Here is a 23,919-nt window from a genome sequence, read left to right on the forward strand (position 1 = left end):
GGAATGAACCTTTTCCACTTTTCATGTTTCATGAAACTATTCTTAGTGGTCAGCAAACTTTTCTAAATAGTTAATCAAACTGTTCTCTTGTTAATCTTTATCTTTAAGGTAGAGGAATATGGTCGTGAGATGTACAAAATTACAAAAGTGTTCCAAGCAATGAAGAAAGAGGCAGAGAAAGAAAAGAAAGGTAACAGAAGAGTTAAGGATTCCAAAGAGAAAGAGGAGCCAGGATCAGAAATAGCTGCTTTAGTGGTTTCTCATGCAGTACAGCAACAGATCAGGGAATTTAAGGTAAGCTATTATGACCCGTATTTTTTTAATTAACCAGCAGAAGAATTCTTGGAAAGGGAGCTAACAATGATGTGATTTCTCTTAAACAGATAATTGCATTGGAGATACTTTTGTTTGGCTTAACCCTAATCAATTGCAGAGCACCTGTTCAAAATAATTATTTTACCAAAGGTTCATTCATTTTTGTTTATGTTGCAACTGAGGAAGTTTAAAATTCATTGCTTTTTACATCACCTTTAAGAACTGGAAAAGATGAGCTTAAGTGAGGATAACTGTCCTACCACAACAACCCTTGCTGCTAAAAATTACTCTTCATGCCATGCCCATGTGTATTTTTTTACTGTTATATACTTCTAAAGGAAATATCTTGTAAACACTTAAATCCTTTTCATTTAATGATCACTAATCGTTTTTATTTAGGATCACATTCCTGTTATAAGTGTTATGTGTAACCCTGGAATTCGTTCTCGGCACTGGAAGGCCATGTCAGACATCATTGGATTTGACATCACTCCAGACTCTGGAAGCACATTACGTAAGGTCCTCAAGTTCAATTTAAGGCCATTCATGGATGAGTTTGAGGGCATCAGTGTAGGGGCTAGCAAGGTAAGACAAAATACTGTAAGGTAAACAGAATTTTTAGCTACTTTGATTCTACCACTGTAATGGTACTTTCTTACTTAGGCTTTGGTTAATTTTAATGTTAAAAGTGAGAATTGGTTTATAATTAGCAGTAGATTATTTAAAAAGCTGCTTAAACAAAGACACAGATGTTGCATCATGTTTGTGTTGACATGCAAGATGTACACATTAGCACATCTGCCATTTTTTGATGTGCTTAGCATGCCATATTATGATATATGTGTCATGAGTTTACATTAACTCCATGTTTTCTTGTGGAAGGTCCCAATGTGGTTATAAAATCTTGGAAATTAGATTGGCTGAAACACAGAATCCAAAGTTAAGCTTGTGATTTGAGGAATGTGGAATTAGGAGAACTAAGAAAGATTAGGAGGAATACAAATAAATGATATTAATATATTCATAGTTATTAATAAATTTGTAATGCAAATGAAGATTGATAATTGGCTTATTTCATTTCTTTTACATAGCTGTTGCAGTCAACTTTAAAAAAAGTAGATGTATGGAGTTATCGGATCATAGCATTTTCACAGTAAAGGCCTACACTACAGAGAGATAATCATTAGTTGGGCCACAATCTCAAAAGTGTTAAAAAAGTAAGAATTCAAGTGTTACGAGGTTATGGTCATACAGCTTATCTCTGTGCATTTTAGGAATTTTCATTGGAGAAAGCCATGCAGAAGATGGTAGATGAATGGGACAGTGTTATGTTTAATACCACTGAATATCGAGACACTGGTGTGTCTATCCTGGCTGCTGTTGATGAAATACAGACCACTCTTGATGATCAAATTGTCAAGACCCAGACCATGAGAGGATCTCCCTTCATTAAACCATTTGAGGCAGAAATAAAGGTCTGTCTATGATATGTCAATTAATGACATTCTTTTACCTTCATGATTCTGTCCTGTAATTGATTTGCTTGATAGAAACATAGCATTGATTTACATAGAATACTTTCAAATCACATAAATTTGTTATATTCCATGTTATATTATACTCTGATTTAATAGTAGAAAAAAATTGTACTTTTCATCCTAAATCAATTGACAACTTAAAATGCTCATTAAAATAACTTTGTTCAAAATTTTTAATTGATCTGTACTGTAATCACTTGTCTTACATTGTTTGGTTTGCAGTCATGGGAAGAACGCCTGTTGAAGATGCAGGAAATAATTGATGAGTGGCTTAAAGTTCAAGCACAGTGGCTTTACTTGGAGCCTATCTTCAGTTCCGAGGATATAATGCAGCAGATGCCAGAGGAAGGACGCAAGTTTAAGACTGTTGACAGGAACTGGAGAGACATTATGAATTATGTGTGCAAAGATCCTAAGGTAGACAACATGTGATGTCTAGTTCAGTTAAGTTACATTATATTTTGGGTTTCAGGTTGGATATACATTTAAATGTATTTTTCCTTGTCTTATTAACTTTAAGTGATATGTGTCTGCATAAGTATTTTAGAGCAGTTTTACATTTGTGTAAGTGAATTCAGTGCATGTATAAGTAACCAAATGTTATTAATATTGCACTATTATGATGTGTAGGTGCTTTCAGCTACATCAATGCCAAGTATGTATGAAAGATTAAAAGACAGCAATGACTTGCTTGACCAGATCAACAAAGGACTAAATGCCTATTTAGAAAAGAAGAGAATTTTCTTCTCCAGGTTAGTCAGGCTCAACATCCAATGCACAATATTACAGTTTTGTTGTTAAAATATAAAATTATATATTATTTTTTAACCTTCACTGATGCATAACAGTTTGATTAGAATCCTGCGCTCACAGTAAACGCCTTTATAGTTAGAAATGTCAAGAAACTTACAAAGCCAGATTCTTATCACCAAAAACTGTGCTAGAAAGATTTTTTTGTTACAAGTGATTGTTGAAAGTTCTCAGAGATTGCATTGGTTTTCTTGAGTATCTTCTGTGATGGTCTATAAAACCAACTTTTTATTAGAAAAGCAGTGTATACTGGCTAATGATACACAATAATTGAAAATTGCAATATTTCTGATCAAAGCTCATCCTTTTTCTGTTACTAAATAAGTGCTGTATGAATGCTAAAACTCTGTATCTTTTTTATTTGGAACATTAATTCCTCACTTATAGTATTTCTTTGTAGCAATTGATAACTAATAATTGTTAACCTGCTCTACACATATATCAAATAGAAAATGTTTGTTAGATAGTACAACATTTGGTCAAAATCTTTTTTCCATTTTTAAAAGGTTGTACTCTGATTTTTGTCACAGATTTTTCTTTTTGTCAAATGATGAGATGCTTGAGATTTTGTCAGAAACAAAGGATCCTTACAGAGTTCAGCCACATCTAAAGAAATGCTTTGAAGGGATTGCAAAGTTAGAGTTTACTTCTGCCTTGGATATTACACACATGTACAGCAGTGAAGGAGAAAAGGTACAATGTACTTTTTTTTGAAAAGTTATGCTACATGCACAAGACATTTTATGCATATGGGAAATTTTCCTTGCCTATTTGGTTCATTGTGGTATACATATCTTGATACAATCCAATTAATCATTGTTGCATTTTTACAGCTAGTAAAGATTGTTTTGCTCCCTATACTTACAGTGTTTTCCATCAGGTTCCTCTCAGTGATACGATATCCACATCAGAAGCACGAGGTGCAGTGGAAAAATGGTTGCTTCAGGTTCAGGATATCATGCTTATCAGCATCCATGACATCATTGAACGAGCTGTCCAGGTATATTTTTCAATTTTTGCTTATTTTTCTATTTTGTGTCTAATACCCCATTCACACCAGCAAAACATGTTTTGTTAAACTGGTTTTCATTGAATGAAAATTATAAACAGAGCACTGAAAAACTTGATTTTCCATTGGATTCAAGTACTTGCTAACTTGCATTTCCAATGTGCTACATTCAAGTCAAAAATATTCGGTTAAATAGTTTCTAAAAAGAAAAAAAAAATTAAACTGTGTTTAACAAAACAACTTTTAAACATGTTTAAGCTTTGGTGTGAATGCGGCATAAGATGAATTTTGGTTTGGCTTGGTGTTCTTTTATTATTCACTTGCAACCATAAATCTTTGTTTTAACATTCCAAAAATTCTAATTATTTTAAGGCATATGCAACAGATGACAGGAAAGTGTGGGTGTTGAATTGGCCTGGACAGGTGAGATGAAAACAATACTTTCATTGTCATATTTATCTGGTTTTTTCATTCTTGACTCTGACTTTCTAATCCAGGATTTAAATTTATAGGAAGTCATCTATTTTTCCCTCAAGGTCAATATTGTTATGGTCATTGCGATGCATGAAAAGAAGCTCTTCATGCTGAGAGCATCTTTCCATCCATAATACATTGTTTAAATGGGTATTAATGAACTTTAACAGAAACCTGATGAACCATTAATTCAATGAAGGAAACGAGCGCTGTCTTTTTTCATACCAAATGCAATTTTCCCACTAGGATTTTGTCTAAGTTGCACTTATTGATATTTTTCACCACAAACCTAACATACCAATAAAGCTCTTAACTTTTATAAAGAAATTATAAATTTATGTGATATATTTGAACAATGTTTTTTTATTTAGACAGCTTATTTGTCATAAATATCAGATGAGATGAATAAGGTCTAAGATAAAATGGCATGGTTTTTAGAATTACATGTAATAAGAGTCATTCAAAAGAGTTTGTTCCAGTGTTCAATAGAAATAATCGATTATTGTATTTTAATTTTATAAATTGTTCACAAACTATCTGTTTTAGCACTAAACTCTTTAATCTCTCTGTCTGATTTTTTATTGTAGATTGTTATCTGTGTGAGCCAGATATATTGGACTCAAGAGGTGCATGAAGCTATTCGCTCTGGACCTCATGGACTGAAAGAATACCATGAGAAGCTCACCCAACAAGTAATGCACCTATATAGTTATGAGTGACATCATTTGAACACTAATGCGACCAATTTTTATTAACTATACGCTAACACTTTCATTCAGGGAATTAAAGGCATGGCAGAGTTAACCAACAATGAAAATAACATACCTCCATGATATACAATACCATTTAAAATTCAAATAGAAAGACAGATATGAATAACAGTGCAAATACAAATGCAAATAGAGAAAGAAGTAGAAATACAAATACAAAGATAAATGTAAATAGAACAACAAAGAAAAAAGAAAAATGCAAATACAAAGACTAATACTGGTGCAACAGAAATACAAGTACAATACAGATAAAAATACCAGTACAGCTGCAAATACAAGAAAAAGACAAATGCGAAAACATACACAATGACGTAAAGACTGATAAAGAGAAATACAAGTTCAAACACAAGAACAAATACAAAAACCAGATAAAAATACAAAAACAAATACAAGTAGGGGTACAAGTACAAATACTAGTACAAATACAAATGCAAAGACTAATACAAGTACAAAAAGATGCAAATACAAAAACATAAACAAAAACAAATGTAAATACAAAACAAATACGAAAACAAAAACTAAAACATATGGAAAGACAGGAAGAAAAGAAAATAGAGCAACCAATACAAAAGCAAAACCAAAAGCAAATACAAATACAAAAACAAATACAAGTACAAACACATGTACATATACAAATACAATTAAAAATACTTATGGTAAAACAAATACAAGTAAAAAACAGAAACAAAAATCCAAAAAAGAAAACAAATGCAAAAACAAAGCAAATACAAAAACACCCAAAAATACAAAAACGAATACTTATGCAAATACAGAAACAAATAAAAGTACGAATACAAGTACAAATACAAAAACCAGATAAAAATACAAAACCAAACAAAAACAAATGCAGACTGAAAGGAAAAAATTACAGACATATCCAAAAGCAAATCCAAATATTAACACAATTACAAGTACAAATACAAGTACATATACAAATACAATCACAAATACAAATGGAAAAACAAATAAGTATAAAAAAAGAAACAGAAATACAAAAAAGTACAAAAGTACAAAATAAATACAACACCCCCAAAAAAAGAATACAAATGCCAATACAGAAACAAATAAAAGTATGAGATAGTACAAGTACAAATACAAGTGCAAATAGAAGTAGAAATGCAAATGCAAAAACTAATACAAATAGAAGTACAAAAATACAAATACTCAAACAGAAACAAACACAAAACAAAAAAATACAAATACCAATGGAAATGTGAAAACAAATACAAATCAAAAGCAAATGCAAATCTGAATACAGAAACAAAGATAAGAACTAATACAAGGACACATTACAAATACAAATGGAAAAACAAATATTAGTATAAAAAAACAAAAACAGAAACAGAAATACAAGAAAATACTAATGCAGATACAAAGCAAATACAAAAACAAATACAAATGCTAATACAGAAACATAAAAGTATAAAAACTAGTGTAAATACACGTACAAATGCAAATACAAATACAAGGAAAAAATTCAAATACAAAAACAAAAATAAGCACGAAAACAAATAAAAAAATAAATACAAATACTTTAACAAAAGTGAATACAAAAACAAATATGAAATCTAAATCAAATCCAAAAACAAACACAAGTGCAAATACCAGTACAGATGCAAATACAATGCAAAAACAAACACAAATACAAATTGCAGCGAGTTTTTTGTACTAACTGGACATTTGCAGGGAACACAACGATAACAGGGAAAATAGCTAGTAGAGACCACTTGACAGTGGGAACAGAGAAACTAAGAAATGGATAGAATAGACTGTAGGCAATTAAAAGAGGAAACTTAAGTCAAAATTCACAGCTCTGATATTAAAAACCTCTCTATTGCAGTAGAACTACCAAGGAAATAAAAGTGAGAAGTAGTAATGATTTTTGCCTTTTTATGTAAGGTTGATGCTAAGTTTGGAAAAGTGGTAATGTGAGAAAATTATCCCATGAAAGGAAAGCAAACTTACAAGCACAAACTAAGCTGCCAACTTCCATGAGAAGCAATTTTCCAGAAAGATCATTATAACTTAAATTCACATGCAATTTCAACAGTAATGGTCATCAAAGCATTGACATACAGGTGTACAACTGTGGCTTTTCTAAATTTGTTTTGAAATACTAGAGTAATAGAACTTGAATAAATTAGAAATGGTTAAACATGAAAAGTTTATGCATAAATATGCTCTAAAACCCATGTAAAACCCCTATCTATAATATTTTATATTAAATGACCACAATACAATATTTTGGCTCAACATTTAACAATAGTAAGAACAATTTGAATAGAACCAATTCACTCATCATTCCTTATAGCTCAACAGGTCAAGTCAAAGAATGAACAAAACGAAAGAATGTGATCAAACTCATAAAAAATAAAACTTGAACTGCGCAACCCTAAAAAATTATAAAAATCCATCTGAAACACAAAACACTTAAATTGCCCCCTAAAAAAATACAAATACAAAAACAAGATTATAAAAATAAATACAAAAATAAATACAAAAACAAACACAAAAAATGAATGGAAATTCGGATACAAAAGCAAATAGAAAAACAGATACAGATTCAAATACAACAATGAAAGCAAATGCAACTACGAAACAAATACAAATGCAAATCTAAAGGCAAAGGTAAGTACAAAGGTAAAGTGACCAAAAAACAGATGGAGAAATACCAGTTCAAATATACTTAAGAGTACAATTACTAATACTAGTACAAATACAAATAAAAAAACAGTGGAAATTCAAATAAAATTACAAATACAGAAACAAATGAGAAAACAAATATGAAAGGAAATACAAATACAACAACTAATTTGGTACTTGAAAAGCTAATGCTCTTCTGATGGGCTGGATACAAGTGTATTCTCATGTAAAGCTAGTGCAAAGTTGTAATATGAGTACAAATTACAAAGTGCATCCATGCTTTCAAAATTTCATCTGCCTTGACTTTTTGTGATGTTTTTTCATTTACATCAGTAACAAATGATATTATAACATAGCTAGTAAATTTATCTAATCAAATTCAACTGCGTGAGTGTGCTTCATATTCCTATTGTGCACGCTCATGACATCAGCAAACAAATCCCTCTAGAAAAAATTTCCTACAGGTTGAAAATGTTATAAAACAATTGGTTCATACATCAGCTGTGCATTCACCAAGATATGAAGCACTTGGGAAGTTTGGAGAGCACTCAAGAAGCAAGAGTTGCTCGAGGCTATGCCTCGAGCAACTCTTACACATCTTTCGTGCTCTCAAAACTTCTTGCGTGCTTCATATCTCAATGAACGCACGCTGACATATGAACCAATTGTTAGACATGGTTTCTTTTGAAATTTGGTGTAATGAGCACTGTACATTTTTCAGACTACATATTAATAACTGAAAAATTATTAATATGAAGTCCTTTGAGTGGCAGTGCCCATTTTATCTAAGATGTCCCATGGTATTTACTATTTCAAAAAGAATTTCTGTAGCTACAACTTGCACAAGTTACTACAGGACATTTGAACTCTGGGCCATTTTCACTATGGTTTCTTTCGACTATGTGAGGCAGAATTTATCATGTGGTTGCTTTCCTATTTTAATATGATGATCCTTTTGCTTTTCACTCTCATTTTGACCTATCTCCAATTAATGAAACAAGATTAATGATAAAGGTAAAAGTCTACAAAGTAACAATATTTCAAAATTGATATCGGCAATGATAGACTACCTATGGTGAAAGGAAAGAATGTGCTGATTAGAATTAGTAACTTTTCTTCTTAGAATTGCATTTCATGATGTTGTTTCTAGTTTTTAGCTTTGTACAATCTGAGAATGGCAATTTATTTAAGCGTAGCAGTTTCTTAAGTTGATCACTTTAAATTTATTTAGCTTTCAGACATTGTGGTCCTTGTTCGTGGTAAGCTGTCAAAGCAGAACAGGACCACCCTTGGAGCTCTTGTGGTAATTGATGTTCATGCAAGAGATGTGGTACATGATATGGTAGAGAAAGGTATATTTGTTTATGATTTTTCCTAAGTCATTAACCCAGAATTAGTATTTATTATGGCAATACATGTATAACAAGTGTATATCCATGCAAGAAGGTTGTAAACTACTCCTATGTTGATGTTGTTTGGTGATGAACAAAAGCAGGACCCCAGAGTTTAAACATATTTGATAGAACATCAAAAAAGACAAAAAACCTCTCATGGATATTGTGGTTGTAGTTATTGTTTGGCCAATGAAATGTCCTACAAACATTATCCATCAATCATTGGTATTAAGTTAATCCTGGCAAATGAAAATTTGGGTAAAGTAGTAGACATGTCTGCTGATGAACATTGTGAATCAAACACCAACTATGGTGTACAGTTTAGTGTTTCAGTAGCCTGACCCTGGTTGATTATTACACAGTTATGAGCTTTCAGAAGACTCAACTGCATTACTTTTCCACATGTGTATTGAATATGAGGTTAGCAATTGTCAACAAGACTTGCATTTATCTTCATGAAATTTTCATATCTGGCAGGTGTCTCTCAGGAAAATGACTTTCAGTGGTTGTGCCAGATGCGTTATTACTGGGAACAGGACAATTGTCTGGTGAGAATCATCAATGCAACTGTGCGCTATGGATATGAGTACCTGGGCAACTCTGGCAGGTAAAAACAATGTTGTCTGTTATTCAAATATTCTTAGGTACATGTCATAGTTTGCTGTACACTACGTGAAGAAAATGATTATAGTCATGGATTTCTTTTCCTAGGCTTGTTATTACACCACTGACAGACCGTTGTTACCGTACACTTGTCAGTGCTTTTCACCTGAACCTTGGAGGAGCACCAGAAGGTCCAGCTGGTACTGGCAAGACAGAGACCACCAAGGTTTAACTGATGTATTAAATTCTGGTTTACCATCACTAGTACTGTGTCTGATCCTCGTGCTAACTAATAAATTTCTCTATATCCATTTGTTTTTTCTCTTGTAGGACTTAGCAAAGGCCCTTGCAATACAGTGTGTGGTGTTCAACTGCTCTGATGGTTTGGACTACTTACAAATGGGCAAAGTATGTTAAAGATATCTTAATGTCTAAACTTTCATAGTTCTTCTATATGTTGACATTTTTTTACTTTTTGAAAGTTTTTTAAAGGGTTGGCATCCTGTGGTGCATGGGCGTGTTTTGACGAATTTAATCGCATTGAGTTGGAAGTTCTGTCTGTGGTAGCTCAACAGGTATTGATGTTATTATCAGTTATTTTTATGTAAAGAAACTTACTCATAGGGCTGTTGAAGCTTTTTGTGGTTTGTCCTTACCCCTCAAATTAAAAAACGTTACAAGTTCTCAGACCACCACTTCATCAGTTCTATTTACTCATTATGTCTGAATAAGTAACAATGTAAGTATTAAAATATATTTGCTTTTTCAGGTTCCATTGTAGTAATTGTTTGTTATTTCTTTGCATTGACATGAAACCTCTCAACTTCTCCACATACAGTGGTTTCAAAATTTTCCTTTGTTGTAGTGTTTTTTAATATGTAATCTCAGAAGTTTTTTTTTCTTCTAGATTTTGTGCATCCAGCGTGGTATAGCTGCTCACCAGGACAAGTTTGTGTTTGAAGGAACAGAACTGAACCTTAACTCAAACTGTTTTGTGGCAATCACCATGAATCCTGGTTATGCAGGGAGATCAGAACTACCTGACAATCTCAAGGTATAATGCAATGTATGCATGGTCTCTTGAGGTTTGTGTAATTAGTTCATAGTTTGGAAGGAAACACTCCATTGGTTTATGTACAATTTAGTACATAGTACTTGACATTTCATGTTGCACATTTCTTAGTAGAGTAAGCACATGTCACCATGTTTATGTTAAATTGTTTGGAGAGAGAATTTGTGATTATGTGCTCACTATTTATATTTGTTTTGTGTTTTCTTAATGACCAATATTTCTACTATTGTCATGATTATTTTTATGATTATAGGTTGCCAAAGGCTACTTTGAAAGAAGTTGAGGTTGAAGCCCAATCTCTCTTCATTTGACAATTTACCATCTTTTGTTTATGTATACACTTCATTTTTCCACACATTCTTGACCGTGAAAACAAATAAAAACATTTCAAACTCTAAAGTAGTATGTATATACACTGTAGTTAATTCCTTGAGCAAACAATCAAGAAAGGCCCCCAAAATGTAGCTAAGCTCAGCTCTCATATTAACAAATGATGCAAGAGTTGGAATTGTTGGTCATGTTTTAAACTGAAATGGTGTCATTTTAGGTGCTGTTTCGTACTGTAGCCATGATGGTACCAGACTATGCATTGATTGGGGAAATCATGTTGTACTCCTATGGATTTGTCGATGCTCGCAATCTATCAGTTAAAATAGTTACTACCTACAAACTGTGCTCAGAGCAGGTTAGTGTAATATATATATATATATATAGATAACATCTGCTCAGTTGATTACAACATTATTCATTTTGTATATTCATTTCCAGTGACAACAGTTCTTTACAAGACTATATTCACAATGACACTCACATTGAATGTTTCTCCTAGCTTTTAATCAATTAGAGGAAGACATTCCATAATACTGTACAAAGTGTTTGCATTTGAGTGGAAAAACGAATTTATTTATCTGTTTATCAATAGCTCTCTTCCCAGTTCCACTATGACTATGGTATGCGAGCTGTGAAGGCTGTCTTGGCAGCAGCTGGCAACTTGAAACTCAAGTATCCATCAGATGATGAAAATGTCCTGTTACTGCGTTCGATAATGGATGTCAATCTACCCAAGTTTCTCTCTCATGACATTCCATTATTTGAAGGGATCATTTCTGACCTTTTTCCTGGGGTATCTCTCCCTAAAGCTGATTATGGCACCTTCCTTGACACTGCAAAAGAGGTTAGTCTCTCTGTTGAAATATCATGTTGCAAGAAAGATGTAATCATTTGTCTTCCTTCATTGCTTAGTTTTGTTTGTTTGTTTGTTTTTTCGGGAGGGTGGTCTATACAATTAAATTATTACCTTACTAAAATTGTCATTTGTTTCTCTGAATATCTTTCCTCTTTATTTTTTAGATATGTGACAAGAAAAATCTTCAAATGGTGAATTTCTTCAGTGAAAAGATTATCCAAACTTATGAAATGATGATTGTTCGTCATGGGTAAGAAGTGAATTCTTTAGATCAATTGTTCTATTATAAATCTTGATTATATAAACCCATGTAAAATAGCATATAAATTTATAGGTACCCTGTAAAAATATTTATCTTTATCTCATAGTTTCATGATGGTGGGGGATCCATTTTCTGGGAAGACACAAGTATTACAAGTACTGGCTGAGACATTAAATGTACTCACAGATAGAGGTTATGATGATGAAAATGTTAACAAGGTAAGCTCTCAATTAGAAAGATATGAAGTTGTCAACTTATATAATGGAATATATCTAGTTGAGTCTTAATGCAATAAATAAAGCATTTCTGATACAAACTGAATGAATTGAGGTATCTTTTTCTTCATGTCTAGCCTTTGCTGAAATTGTAAAAGAGCTAACTGGATTTTCTTCGATCATGAACATACTTCTTTATTGTTTCAGAATAGCATATACTGTAACCTTGATATTAGAGTCTTTCTCTTTCAACATTGCAGAGTGTAAAGGTGTACACATATCTACCAAATTGTATGGTTGCTATACACTTGTACTAGATTGATCAGAGATTATGTGCAGATATACTCTTTTTTGTGGTGGTGATGTTCAGTAGTGATGCAAATGAGACCTAACTGGTTAAGTTAATTGCTTGTACATTGTCTCTAGGTTCACTTGCCCAATGTACATGTATTAGGTTACCTATACTCATGACACAATACCTGTTACTCATTAGGTCTGGTTTCGTGTAATAAACCCTAAAGCTATCACTATGGGACAATTATTTGGTCAGTTTGACCCAGTTTCACATGAGGTGAGTAGTGTTGTTTCTGTTATCTCCAACATAAATAGTCCATTTTACAGTTGCGTGCTTAGTTGCCAAGCCTTTGAACAGGAGTGAGGCTAAGGGTGACCTTGTTATGATACAAACCTTGCTGCTTTTCAAATGCAAATTACTTTATTATCATGCTAATTGGATACTGGTCTCTATCACAACAAGGTCGCCTTTAGCCTCACTCCAAATCAAAGGCTTGGCAACTAAGTACACAACTGTAAAATGGCCTATTAAACTAACTGGTGTGTAAAATTTTGTTGTAAATTTATTACACATACTATTAAGTGTTATTTTTGGAAAAGAAGCTATCCCTTTTAGATTAATGGCCTAAGAGGTTCATTTAGAATCAGACTGAGTTACAGAAGGCAATTAAAAATGGATGAGTTAACTGTAGCTGCATGTTCTGTGATGCAAAAGTTATTCAGCAGCAAGTCCTGTAAAATGACCAAAACCACTTTATTTTGTTTTTGTTTTTTGCTAGAGTTGTTTTCCCACTGAGAATTGTTAATCGATTTTTTTGTTTTACTTCTTTCATAGTGGACAGATGGTATTGTTGCAAACACTTTCCGTGAATATGCAGCAGATCAAACTGATGTAAAGAAATGGGTTATTTTTGATGGACCCATTGACACCTTATGGATTGAGAGCATGAACACTGTTCTAGATGACAACAAGAAGGTTTGTTTTTAAATTTTCCTCTACACTACCTACATGCATACTTAACAGGAGTGAATTGAAGTGATCATAGTTTTAAAGACAGAAGCAACTACATTTTATTTAACCATAAGGATATATTCAATTTATTCACAATATAGTGGACTCTCCTTGGTTCATGCTTTTTATTTCTTTTTCCCAAGCTGTGTTTGATGAGTGGAGAGATAATACAGTTGTCAAATGTCATGAGCTTGATTTTTGAATGCAGGGATTTGTCACAGGCCTCTGTAAGTACTAGTAGAGATAAATAAGCTGGTGAATTGCCCTAAGCATGAACAGTGATCCCTGTTTGGAAATCCTACCATGGCTTTGACATGCCAAGAAACATATATTCTGTTTTTTTAGTTGTTCTGACATCAGATTCTCATACCTTACCACCTCAGCCATACTGAATATTTGTGCTTTAAGTTTTGGAAAGAGGTCTTTATTGTCCTATTAGTCTTGAGCTTGGAAATTTGTCTGGATAGTTTACTTGCACTGTCAAGATGCAAGACTGCAAAAACCTTTGGGGATGTTATTTTAATGTTTATTATTATTATTGTTATTATTATTATTGGTGCTATTATAACTACAGTATACTATGCAATTCCAGTTCTATTGTTACGGGGACATATTTACTGATAATCAGCCCTCCAATCAGAGCTATTTGATATAAAGTATTTGAAAAATTCAAGAGTTCTGTGATTATGATACATGTTATTTCATTAAAGAGTGAACAAATGAGTTGGCCTAAAATTAAAATAAAATTTCTAGGTGTGCTATTGTTTAAACTTGGCATAGATTTTATAATAGACTGTAATGCTTCCATCTGTGTAGCCTGCCACTGTAAGCCGCTGTGGTATGATCTACCTGGAGCCAGCCTCTTTAGGCTGGGAACCTTTGCTACAATCCTGGTGTAACACATTGCCTGAGGTCCTCAACAATGAAAACAGAAAACTTATTTTGGCTCTCTTCCTATGGGCTTTGCCAGCTTGCATCAGTTTTGTTCGCAAGAATTGCAAGGTGAGTTTCACACGTCTTTTCAGAAGTATTTTGTATTTGTAGTCCAATTTTTAATCTTAATTGGCTTCAAAATTTCCAGGGAAATTACCTGTATGTTACCTTATATCTTACATGAAAAAATAAAATTGAGCTATTTCTGAGAATTGTAGTCCATGAAAAAAGTTAACTGCAATATATGTTATATTATGTTATTTATTCATACATACATACATGTATAGACATACTGTATTTAACCTCTGCTGTAGAGAATGGTAGTACTTAAAAGAGCTTGAAATCATGCAATCAAATTAGTAAAACATGATGAGTTAATTTGTTGTTAGATTAACCTTGAGGCTAATTTTAAGGAAAGATATTGGTAGTTGTGAAAGAGAAGTGGAATTTTTCCTAGGTGTGATGAAAACTTTGCCATTTTTCCCTTGTACAAAATTCTTAAAACTTATCAACTATCGCAACTTATTTACAACTTATGTTCTCAAACTTTCAATACTCTTAACCCTACAAACTTTGCCTTCCTGTTCTCCCTCTTCCAGCTTAAATATTAACAGAATTAGAGAAATTTGAGTTATCCTTTTGAGAGTTTGCACTGTATAATGTATAGGAACCTGTTTCCATGCAAGACAGTAACCTAGCTCGCTCTCTGATGAACCTGGTGGAGATTCTAATGAAGGACATCCCAGAGGAGGATAACAAATATGCAAAATCTTGGTTGATTGTAAGTCCATTTTTGAAATTTGAAGAATGCAACCGTAATTTGAAATTTGCAAAGTATTTGTGCATATTACATGTGAACTGTTGAATAAGGTGTATTAAAAAAAATTGTGCCCAAAGTCTTGAGTATGGCCAGTTGGCTGATGGCAGGGCTAGTACTCAAGACTGAAGCTACAGTTTTTCTTAGTAATTGCAGACTTAATTTGCTAAACATGTTTATTTTAGTTAATGCAACGATTTACATTGTACTGATGGAAGTTTTGTTTTCTAATTGTATCACTGCCTCAGACAATGTGACATCTAAAAACTGTTTATAATTTAGTCTGTGTGCACTTTGGGATTCAAAGTGACAAATTTTTTGACACAAAATGTGAACCACCAATTTAAACAGATTTATTTTTAACTTCTTGAAATTAGTTGCAATTAATTCAGTTGGTAAGTTCTTCAAAATTGCACCTCCTATAGAAAATTTGTATTTAAATGAATTTTGTAAATACAACAATCTTGTGTTGGTCCATGAAAAAGGCTAGAATAAGAATTAAAGAACTATCCAACAATTTTCTTGTAGTCATTGTATTTAAATACATTGAACTCCATAACAGAATGAACCATTTCTCATAATTTTCAATTATTTATTTGACTTTTTAATAGGGCCAACACATTTTGTAAGTAACTCTTTCTGAGTGGATATAAGAAAGTTAAGGATGTGCTTTTGTATCTATTTCAGTCCTCTTTCTTGTTTTCCATGGTTTGGTCAGTTGGGGCTTGTGTCGATACAGATAGTAGAGCAAAATTTGATGTATACTTGAAAGACCTGATGGCAGGCAAAAATGAAGAATGTCCTATCCCTTCCATAGTGGGCAAGATCGAATCACCAATTCCAAATGAAGGATTAGTGTATGACTACTTGTTTGAGGTGAGAGGGCATATATTGTAGCCTTTGAAGTCTGTGGGTCTTTGGGCTTTTCTGCTTTCATGAAAGAAAAGAATGCTTTATTTAAAAAAAGGGTTTGAGGTAAAAAAAGGCTTGAAAGGAAGCATTGTAAAACTTTGTATAGCAGCATGTTTTTATGAAGTCATAGCAATTTTTTCCACCTCTCTACCTCAGTGTTTTTCAGTAATGACTATCTAAAAGAGACTTTACAGGGATGTTACTAAAAGCCAGAGTTGGGAACGGGGAATGGAAAAATGAAATGGGAAATTGAAAATGGCATATTAATCTTTTTTTAATTTTATGTTTATTACACAGAATAGAAATTTTTTAGTGATGATAATTGATATCCATGCTTACTTTCAAAAAATTTAAAAGGCAAAATTTAAGGAACAGAATAAATTGATGATAACAAAAGAAGAGATACACGACACCTAAAGAATGATGTAAAATCAAATTTTTATTGGTTTCAGAAATAAGTGATAAGTTAAATGGAATTTGTAGAGGTTAATGAAAGGGCAATTTGAATTTTTATTATAAAATTTATAAATGGGAACTTTCAACGATATTAGCAGTTAAGTGCTTGAATTTTTCAGAACCCAAAGATTAATTTCCATTTAAAAAAGTTTGAGAGGTTTGCTCAGTAGAGAAATTTTGATCAGACAAAGCACTTGCATCAGTTTCTAAGCTAGTGGCTGCTGAAAAAATAAAAAATCATGTCAAAGAATAATTTTGTTTTGATGACCAAAAGATGTGCCAAGCAGATGATGAATCTATCAGGTTTCAAATGGTAGTTTGCATGAACATTGATGGCAAGTTTGCAGCAAACTTCTGAACTTCCAAAGGTTTCCACCAAACATGAGTAATCTCATCCTTTAAGTTTAAACAGACAAATATATTTCTGCGTCAAATGGAGGTTATTTTGTCTATCATCCTTCAAATATTTTTTGCAAATTACGGGGAAAAAGTGTTTATGAACAGTTAACTGTACACTGGGTGGGATGTTCACTTTTCAGTGTTCACTGGCACAATTTTATGAATGAACAAACATGTTCCCTCTTTTTTAACAACCAAAAAAGGCTCTCTCACCTTAAATTAATTTTAAATGAAGACTTAACGTAATGTACGTAGAGCTTGATAATTAGAGAATATCACACAGGGTATACCCTTGATTATGATCCATCAAATATTTTTGTTCCTGCATGGATTGTCTAAACACATCACTTTAGCAAGTATTCCTCAGCTAAGACTGGGAAATATGTGAGGATAATACCCAACTGATACTCCTCAATTTTCAAATCTTATGTCCACTGCAATAATTCTTTGTTTAAGATTTGGTTTAAGATGAGAGAGCATTTTATGGTTGTTATAAAAGAAGGAAAATTTATGTTTGTTAATAAAGTCACACCAGAGAAAACTCAAAGGAAAACATCCTGTGCAGAAAACGGTAAGCTGTTCGTAAACTTTTTTCTCATGTGTTACAAAGTATTTGAAGGATAAGAAACACTTGAAGCTCACTTTTTTTCTTGTCATCAATTTATTTCATTCATTGGATTTTGCCCCTGAATGTTTTGGAAGGAAAACTTGAATATCAATGAAAAAGTATCTTTTCCTCACTATAAAAAATAAATCTAAAACAGAAATAGGAAAAATTTCATTTTCCATTTCATATCCCATTCCTCATTCCCCATTCTTGATTTTCCATTTCCCATTTCCCATTCCCCATTCCTCATTTCCCATTCCTCATTTCCTATTCCTCATTTCCCATTCCTCATTTCCCATTCCTCATTTTCATTCCTCATTTTTCATTTTCCACTCCCCACTCCCCACTCCCCACTCCCCACTCCCCACTCCCCACTCCCCACTCCCCACTCCCCACTCCCCACTCCCCACTCCCCACTCCCCACTCCCCACTCCCCACTCCCCACTCCCCACTCCCCACTCCCCACTCCCCACTCCCCACTCCCCACTCCCCACTCCCCACTCCCCACTCCCCACTCCCCACTCCCCACTCCCCACTCCCCACTCCCCACTCCCCACTCCCCACTCCCCACTCCCCACTCCCCATTCCCCATTCCCCATTCCCCATTCCCCATTCCCCATTCCCCATTCCCCATTCCCCATTCCTCATTCTCCATTTCTGCTTTTAGTAACATTCACTGTGCAGGTTTGATGTTTTAGTGCAGATGTTATTTTATTTGGTGTCTTATTAATGTCTTTCTGTACATACAACTTGGTGACAAGTGTTTTAATAGAGATAAGCCAGGTTTGAAGTTCTTTCCAATTATAAGTTTTTACATTTTGGCATGCACTGGTCACCAAATCATGTGACAAAGCATAGTGTGAATTTGTTTTGTTTCCTTTTGGCTGCCAGGGTCAGTCCAGGCCTATGTCATTGAAACAATGATTATTTCCAGAAACCCAGGTCTCCATGATTAATTTAGCATGTTGATTGATTGTATATTACAGGCATTACATTGAGTTATGCAGATGAAACTTGAAAACTCCCTTTTGTTTGTTATCTAGAGAAAGGGTCGAGGGAACTGGATTCCATGGACAAAAACCATCAAGGAAGGTGTTGCAGGTGGGAAGGGGCAGCAGATAAGTGATATTATTGTTCCCACCATGGACACAGCACGCTATTCATACCTAATGGAGATCATGTTTAACAATAACAAACCACTGCTTCTTGTTGGCCCCACTGGTACTGGAAAATCAGTTTATATCAAGGACAAACTCATGAATGGTATCGACAGGGATGTGTTTATTCCAGCTTTTGTAAATTTCTCAGCCCAGACAAGTGCTAATCAAACTCAGGTGAATAATTTACATCACTATTCATATATTTCACTCATTCACTTAGCTGGTTTTGGGAAACACCCAAATACTTGTACTACAATGAGTAAATCATGTAAAGAGACCTGATGACTTCAGGGTTGAACTTGATCTGATTCATAATTCAGTCTGTGATCCAATTCAGTCTGATCCAGGTTTTGTTGACATCAGTAAATCTCCTTTCAAATCTAATGGCAAAGAATGCAACATTTTATCCCAATTAGACTATATATATTTAGTCTTGCTTCCAACTGAAATTCTTTAGAAATTTGAAAATGTGATCAAGGCGAAGAGGCCTAACTGGCATCAACATGAAAGTATAAATAAATTGTTTCTATTTTAGAATATGTTTTACTACCAATTTTTGGATTTGGTTTCACAAATAAGATCCCCAGCCTTGATAAATCCAATCATCATGGAAAGACTAAATCCAGTAATTGTGTTATTACACATGAATAACCTAGTAAGCAATTATGCCTTATTGAGGTGATAACAAATGTTGTTAAACATTATTAGGATATTATCATGTCAAAATTGGACAAGAGGCGAAAGGGAGTATTTGGACCACCAGTTGGAAAAAGGTGCGAAAATTGTGATCATCATCAACAAAAATGAAACAGTGTACAGTTAACTGTTCATAAACACTTTTTCCCCGTAATTTGCAAAAAATATTTGAAGGATGATAGACAAAATAACCTCCATTTGACGCAGAAATATATTTGTCTGTTCACACTTAAAGGATGAGATTACTCGTGTTTGGTGGAAACCTTTGGAAGTTCAGAAGTTTGCTGCAAACTTGCCATCAATGTTCATGCAATTGTATACTTATCTGTTTTTTAACACATTACAGTTCAATAGCTTGCATTTATAAGAATCTCTTGCATCCTACAGTGATTATCAATAGCATGTTCCTCACCAAATCTGGGGTTGTGCACACCACAGTGTAGTTTTCATGTCTTAGATTGATAACTAAACAGCTTTTCTTCACTGTTGGCTATTTATTAATAAGTTCAACTTTCTGCTGTGCATAAAACATGTATGAAATCCAGATCAAAAAAGGAGAGATAAAGATGAATTCAGTTTGATTCATTGCCTGTTTTCTGTAACTGCTTTGGTCAGGTATTGCTGCTGCTTAAAAAAAAAGCTTGAATCATTGTCTTTTCATTTCATGTGTATCGTTAATTTTGTTTCAGCTACCCCAGTAACACTAGTGGCACACTAATACTCAGAGAATTCAATTTTCATTGCTTTTACAGATTCATTATTTTTGTTGATGATGTAAATATGCCTGCTCTGGAAAAGTATGGTGCCCAGCCTCCAATAGAACTTCTTCGTCAGTATTTGGACCACGGGAATTGGTATGACAGGAAGGACACATCTAAATTGACTTTGATTGACCTTCAGTTTGTGTGTGCAATGGGTCCTCCTGGTGGTGGTAGAAACCCTGTCACTCCTCGTTTCCTGCGACACTTCAATGTAGTATCAGTTGCCACATTTGGTGATGACACAATGCAGAGGATCTTCTCCACTATTGTCAACTTTTACTTCAGGGTAAGGGTTTCATGCCTGTTTCACTTTTAGTTTTTTTTTCCGTGATATTTCTCCATGATCTCTTTAATGAAGTATCTTTTATTTCTATGAAATGAATTAATTTACTCATAAAGTGAGGGTAAATATAGACCATAGAAAGCACCATTTTGAAATACAGGTCAATAACCTGTTTGCATTCATGCCCAAAAGGTGGGAGCCACAACTCATACGTCACAAACAGATGCAGGTTTGGTTAAAAACAAAACTTATGTTCTGAGTTAATAATGCCTTTTTATGAAGCCCCCAACTATACAAATAGATCACCAAGAAATAGAAATAGGAATTAGAAGCTAGACTTTAGTATGTCAAAGGTTAGAGGCCAGGTTCCTAGCAGCAGTCAGAATGACAGTTCCCCTAGTTTTGTTTTGGAAACTCAATTTACAGTAAGTGTCAGTTTCATATGTGCCTTCAATAATTGCACACTTACTTTAAAACCTTTAATTGAAGCAATCTATAATATAGTGTAAGTGAGTTGGCTAGTCAAAAGAATCATTTTGTTCCTTATTGCAAAATGGGCATCATTTGACATACATAACCACAACTGCTTTTTTTTCCAAAAGAACAATGAATTTCCCAATGATGTCTATGCTATGGGAACTATGATAGTTGGGGCCACAATGGAGGTAAAAATGAAATTATCATTAACTTAAGATCTACTTGTAACAACTTGCTGCAGTTCCAAAAGAAGATTAATTGTTATCATAAATGCAACTCATTGATATCTCCCAAAACTCTGGTTTTTAAGAAGATCATGGAAAGGTGAGAGTCCTTGGTAACTGCTATGATACAGTCTATTCTAAGGAAAAGACAAAGAAGGGCATGAATTTTTAGTCTAAGTAATCAAAGAAAATATCATTCTTCTGCACATTTCTGTATTCATTTCATCTTTTTTGTCAGGAACAAATATGATTTTGCTCTTTATCATTATTTTCTTTTTTCTAACTGTTGGCTCTGTCCAAAAAAATGTTTTTTAAATGTTTGCAAACTAGCTATATTTTTAGTTTTAGCCTGTGTCTATCTCAACTTCAGTCAGTAGGTTTTGCTGTATCTAATAACTAAACAGTTTCTAAATTCTTTTTAAGCTTTAAGGATGGTTCAATTTGTTTCTTTGAATTACAGGTGTACAAACAAGCTATGGTGAATCTTTTGCCTACTCCAGCCAAGTCACACTACACATTCAACTTAAGAGACTTCTCTAGGGTCATCCGTGGGGTTCTTCTTATCAAAAAAGATGCCCTAGCAGATAAGAAGACATTAAGCAGGTATAAATATAAATGAACATTACAACTGGAAAGTGTGTTAATTAGAATAGGAGTGAGCTGTGATGCCATATCAAGGCTAGAACCAGGTACTATTATTTTGCAGTGTAACAGAATAGACTTTTAAGGATTCATTCACATTTGTTAAGCTAAGCTTGGAAGTTTGTGTATGGGTTAGTGCATGTCATTAAGAGTTTTGCTTAGAAGCATGACTAGCATTTTCCAAGGTTCTACAGATCCCTTTCACCAGAGACACCAGGCACACAATACCCTTAAACCCCCACTGAGCTATAGCTGTTGCAATTGTATGGTCATTACTTTTATTTTGTGATGCAAGAGTGATCTATGAAAGGAGGTTCCAAGCAGTGTTCAGCTTTTCATCGCTTTTAGTGTCAGGTTTAGTTTAGTTTAAGTACATTGAATAGTGCTCAGTTTTAGAATCATTTCTAATTAGAAAAAACTGTTTTCAAAATGAAAGGGAAACCTTGCAATTCCTTTTCTGGGGATGTTAGAGACAAGACCCTTTTTGAATGGTCCTTTCAGAGCAACAAAGTCAGATCAACTCCCACCAAAAAGTAACCATATAGAATCACTAAAACAATTTGCCTATTAAAGATAGATAGCTTAGAAAACAACTTTCAAATCAACTGTTGTTGTCTAATGGTCCAATTTTTAATTTTTTATCAATTTTCATTTTTTTTTACTCCAAAAAATTAAGTTCCAGCAAAAGAATATTATTTACTTTTTAAAAAAATTTGTCTATGAGGAAAGAACATGAAAGTGAGGAAGATAAATTGGAAACCTCTTCAGTAGGCTTATCCTCCATACTGTTCCCCAGACATCTATGTAACTGACGAGGAGAATTTGTTCAAGAAGGACAAGCTTTTGAAGCTGGTCATCATTTTCTTATGTGGACTGTTGTACTGAATCTGATGATATTTTCTTTTCTTTACTAATTTGTGCAAATCAATGGAAATTTACTACTTACAGGAGTAAGTTCTTTAGGGTGTTCTGAATTACTTACTGCTTCCAGCAATTCTACTTTTATTAAAACCTGGCTCTAGAAACTGTGAAAATCAATAAAAAAATCACCTTTTTGATTTGCTATTTGCACCCCAAATGAAAAATAAGATATTTTTATGTTGATTTCCTCTGCCTCTGTGGCACCTGAAATGAGTGCCAATTTCATTTCAGACAAGGTGGAGTATTTTTAAATTTCTTTTGGATGCTGCTCAGGTCAATTTCATTAGATAATGTTTTATTTCACTTTTTGTAATAAGGCAAAATAGGAAATTCAGTGAGGTTCTCTTCCTTTTGCTGCTTTTTGTGAAAATAATTGCACTTTCTCTGGGGCTTGATTGACACCTGACAAAGTGAAGTGTATGTTTCAGAGTCAGTGAACAGCTGACAAGTTTGTTGTGTATATTTATAGACAAAAAATGTTTTATTTTAGCTAAAATATGTGGACCGAAAAAAGGAGGATGAATTCTATTTGATGTTCCTGGTATATTTTTTGTTTCAGATTGTGGGTCCACGAGGTGTACCGTGTGTTCTATGACCGTCTGGTTGATGATAATGATAGGGCTTGGTTACACAGGTGTGGTCCTGTTTCACTATCGGTTACATTCCTGTCGCTGTTTGGATGTCATAATGATGTTATATTATGTTCATTATATTATCTTGCAGTTTGCTCAAAACAGTTACCAAGGAACATTTGAAGGATGATTTTGACTCATTATTTAAACACTTGTCATCTGATCAGAAAACGGTAACTGTGCCTCAACAGTCCTTTATCTGCATGAGGAATTTGATTTATTACTTAATTTTCAAACAGGAAATTTTCTTGTTTAATTTGTGTGACAATTCACATAGATAGCTATTTTTATTTTTTTTTAGGCATCTGAAGACGACTTGAGAAGCTTGATGTTCTGTGATTTTCTCGATCCTGATGTGGTAAGCTGGAGAGAAGACTATTAAATTACTCTCTAGCAGAATCG

The 23,919-nt window shown here is 33.6% G+C and overlaps 1 protein-coding gene across 1 annotated transcript in view; it reads left to right on the forward strand.

Annotated features, from left to right (window-relative positions):
• LOC131793320 (dynein axonemal heavy chain 12) overlaps window positions 1-23,919 on the forward strand; it is a 74,618-nt gene that overhangs the window by 25,911 nt on the left and 24,788 nt on the right. Inside the window, 33 exon segments of the mRNA XM_066161143.1 lie at window positions 109-294; window positions 715-900; window positions 1,590-1,790; window positions 2,076-2,270; window positions 2,484-2,605; window positions 3,194-3,356; window positions 3,544-3,663; window positions 4,045-4,095; window positions 4,734-4,838; window positions 8,791-8,911; window positions 9,431-9,560; window positions 9,665-9,782; window positions 9,887-9,964; window positions 10,039-10,131; window positions 10,464-10,610; window positions 11,176-11,313; window positions 11,551-11,802; window positions 11,979-12,064; window positions 12,183-12,294; window positions 12,785-12,862; window positions 13,421-13,561; window positions 13,741-13,824; window positions 14,414-14,599; window positions 15,198-15,311; window positions 16,035-16,223; window positions 18,765-19,055; window positions 19,590-19,654; window positions 20,330-20,624; window positions 21,224-21,286; window positions 21,783-21,925; window positions 23,445-23,519; window positions 23,609-23,690; window positions 23,819-23,875. Coding sequence (XP_066017240.1) covers window positions 109-294; window positions 715-900; window positions 1,590-1,790; window positions 2,076-2,270; window positions 2,484-2,605; window positions 3,194-3,356; window positions 3,544-3,663; window positions 4,045-4,095; window positions 4,734-4,838; window positions 8,791-8,911; window positions 9,431-9,560; window positions 9,665-9,782; window positions 9,887-9,964; window positions 10,039-10,131; window positions 10,464-10,610; window positions 11,176-11,313; window positions 11,551-11,802; window positions 11,979-12,064; window positions 12,183-12,294; window positions 12,785-12,862; window positions 13,421-13,561; window positions 13,741-13,824; window positions 14,414-14,599; window positions 15,198-15,311; window positions 16,035-16,223; window positions 18,765-19,055; window positions 19,590-19,654; window positions 20,330-20,624; window positions 21,224-21,286; window positions 21,783-21,925; window positions 23,445-23,519; window positions 23,609-23,690; window positions 23,819-23,875 — 4,467 coding nt within the window.

Source organism: Pocillopora verrucosa, chromosome 14 (assembly GCF_036669915.1).
Source record: "Pocillopora verrucosa isolate sample1 chromosome 14, ASM3666991v2, whole genome shotgun sequence".
NCBI classification, from domain to species: domain Eukaryota; kingdom Metazoa; phylum Cnidaria; class Anthozoa; order Scleractinia; family Pocilloporidae; genus Pocillopora; species Pocillopora verrucosa.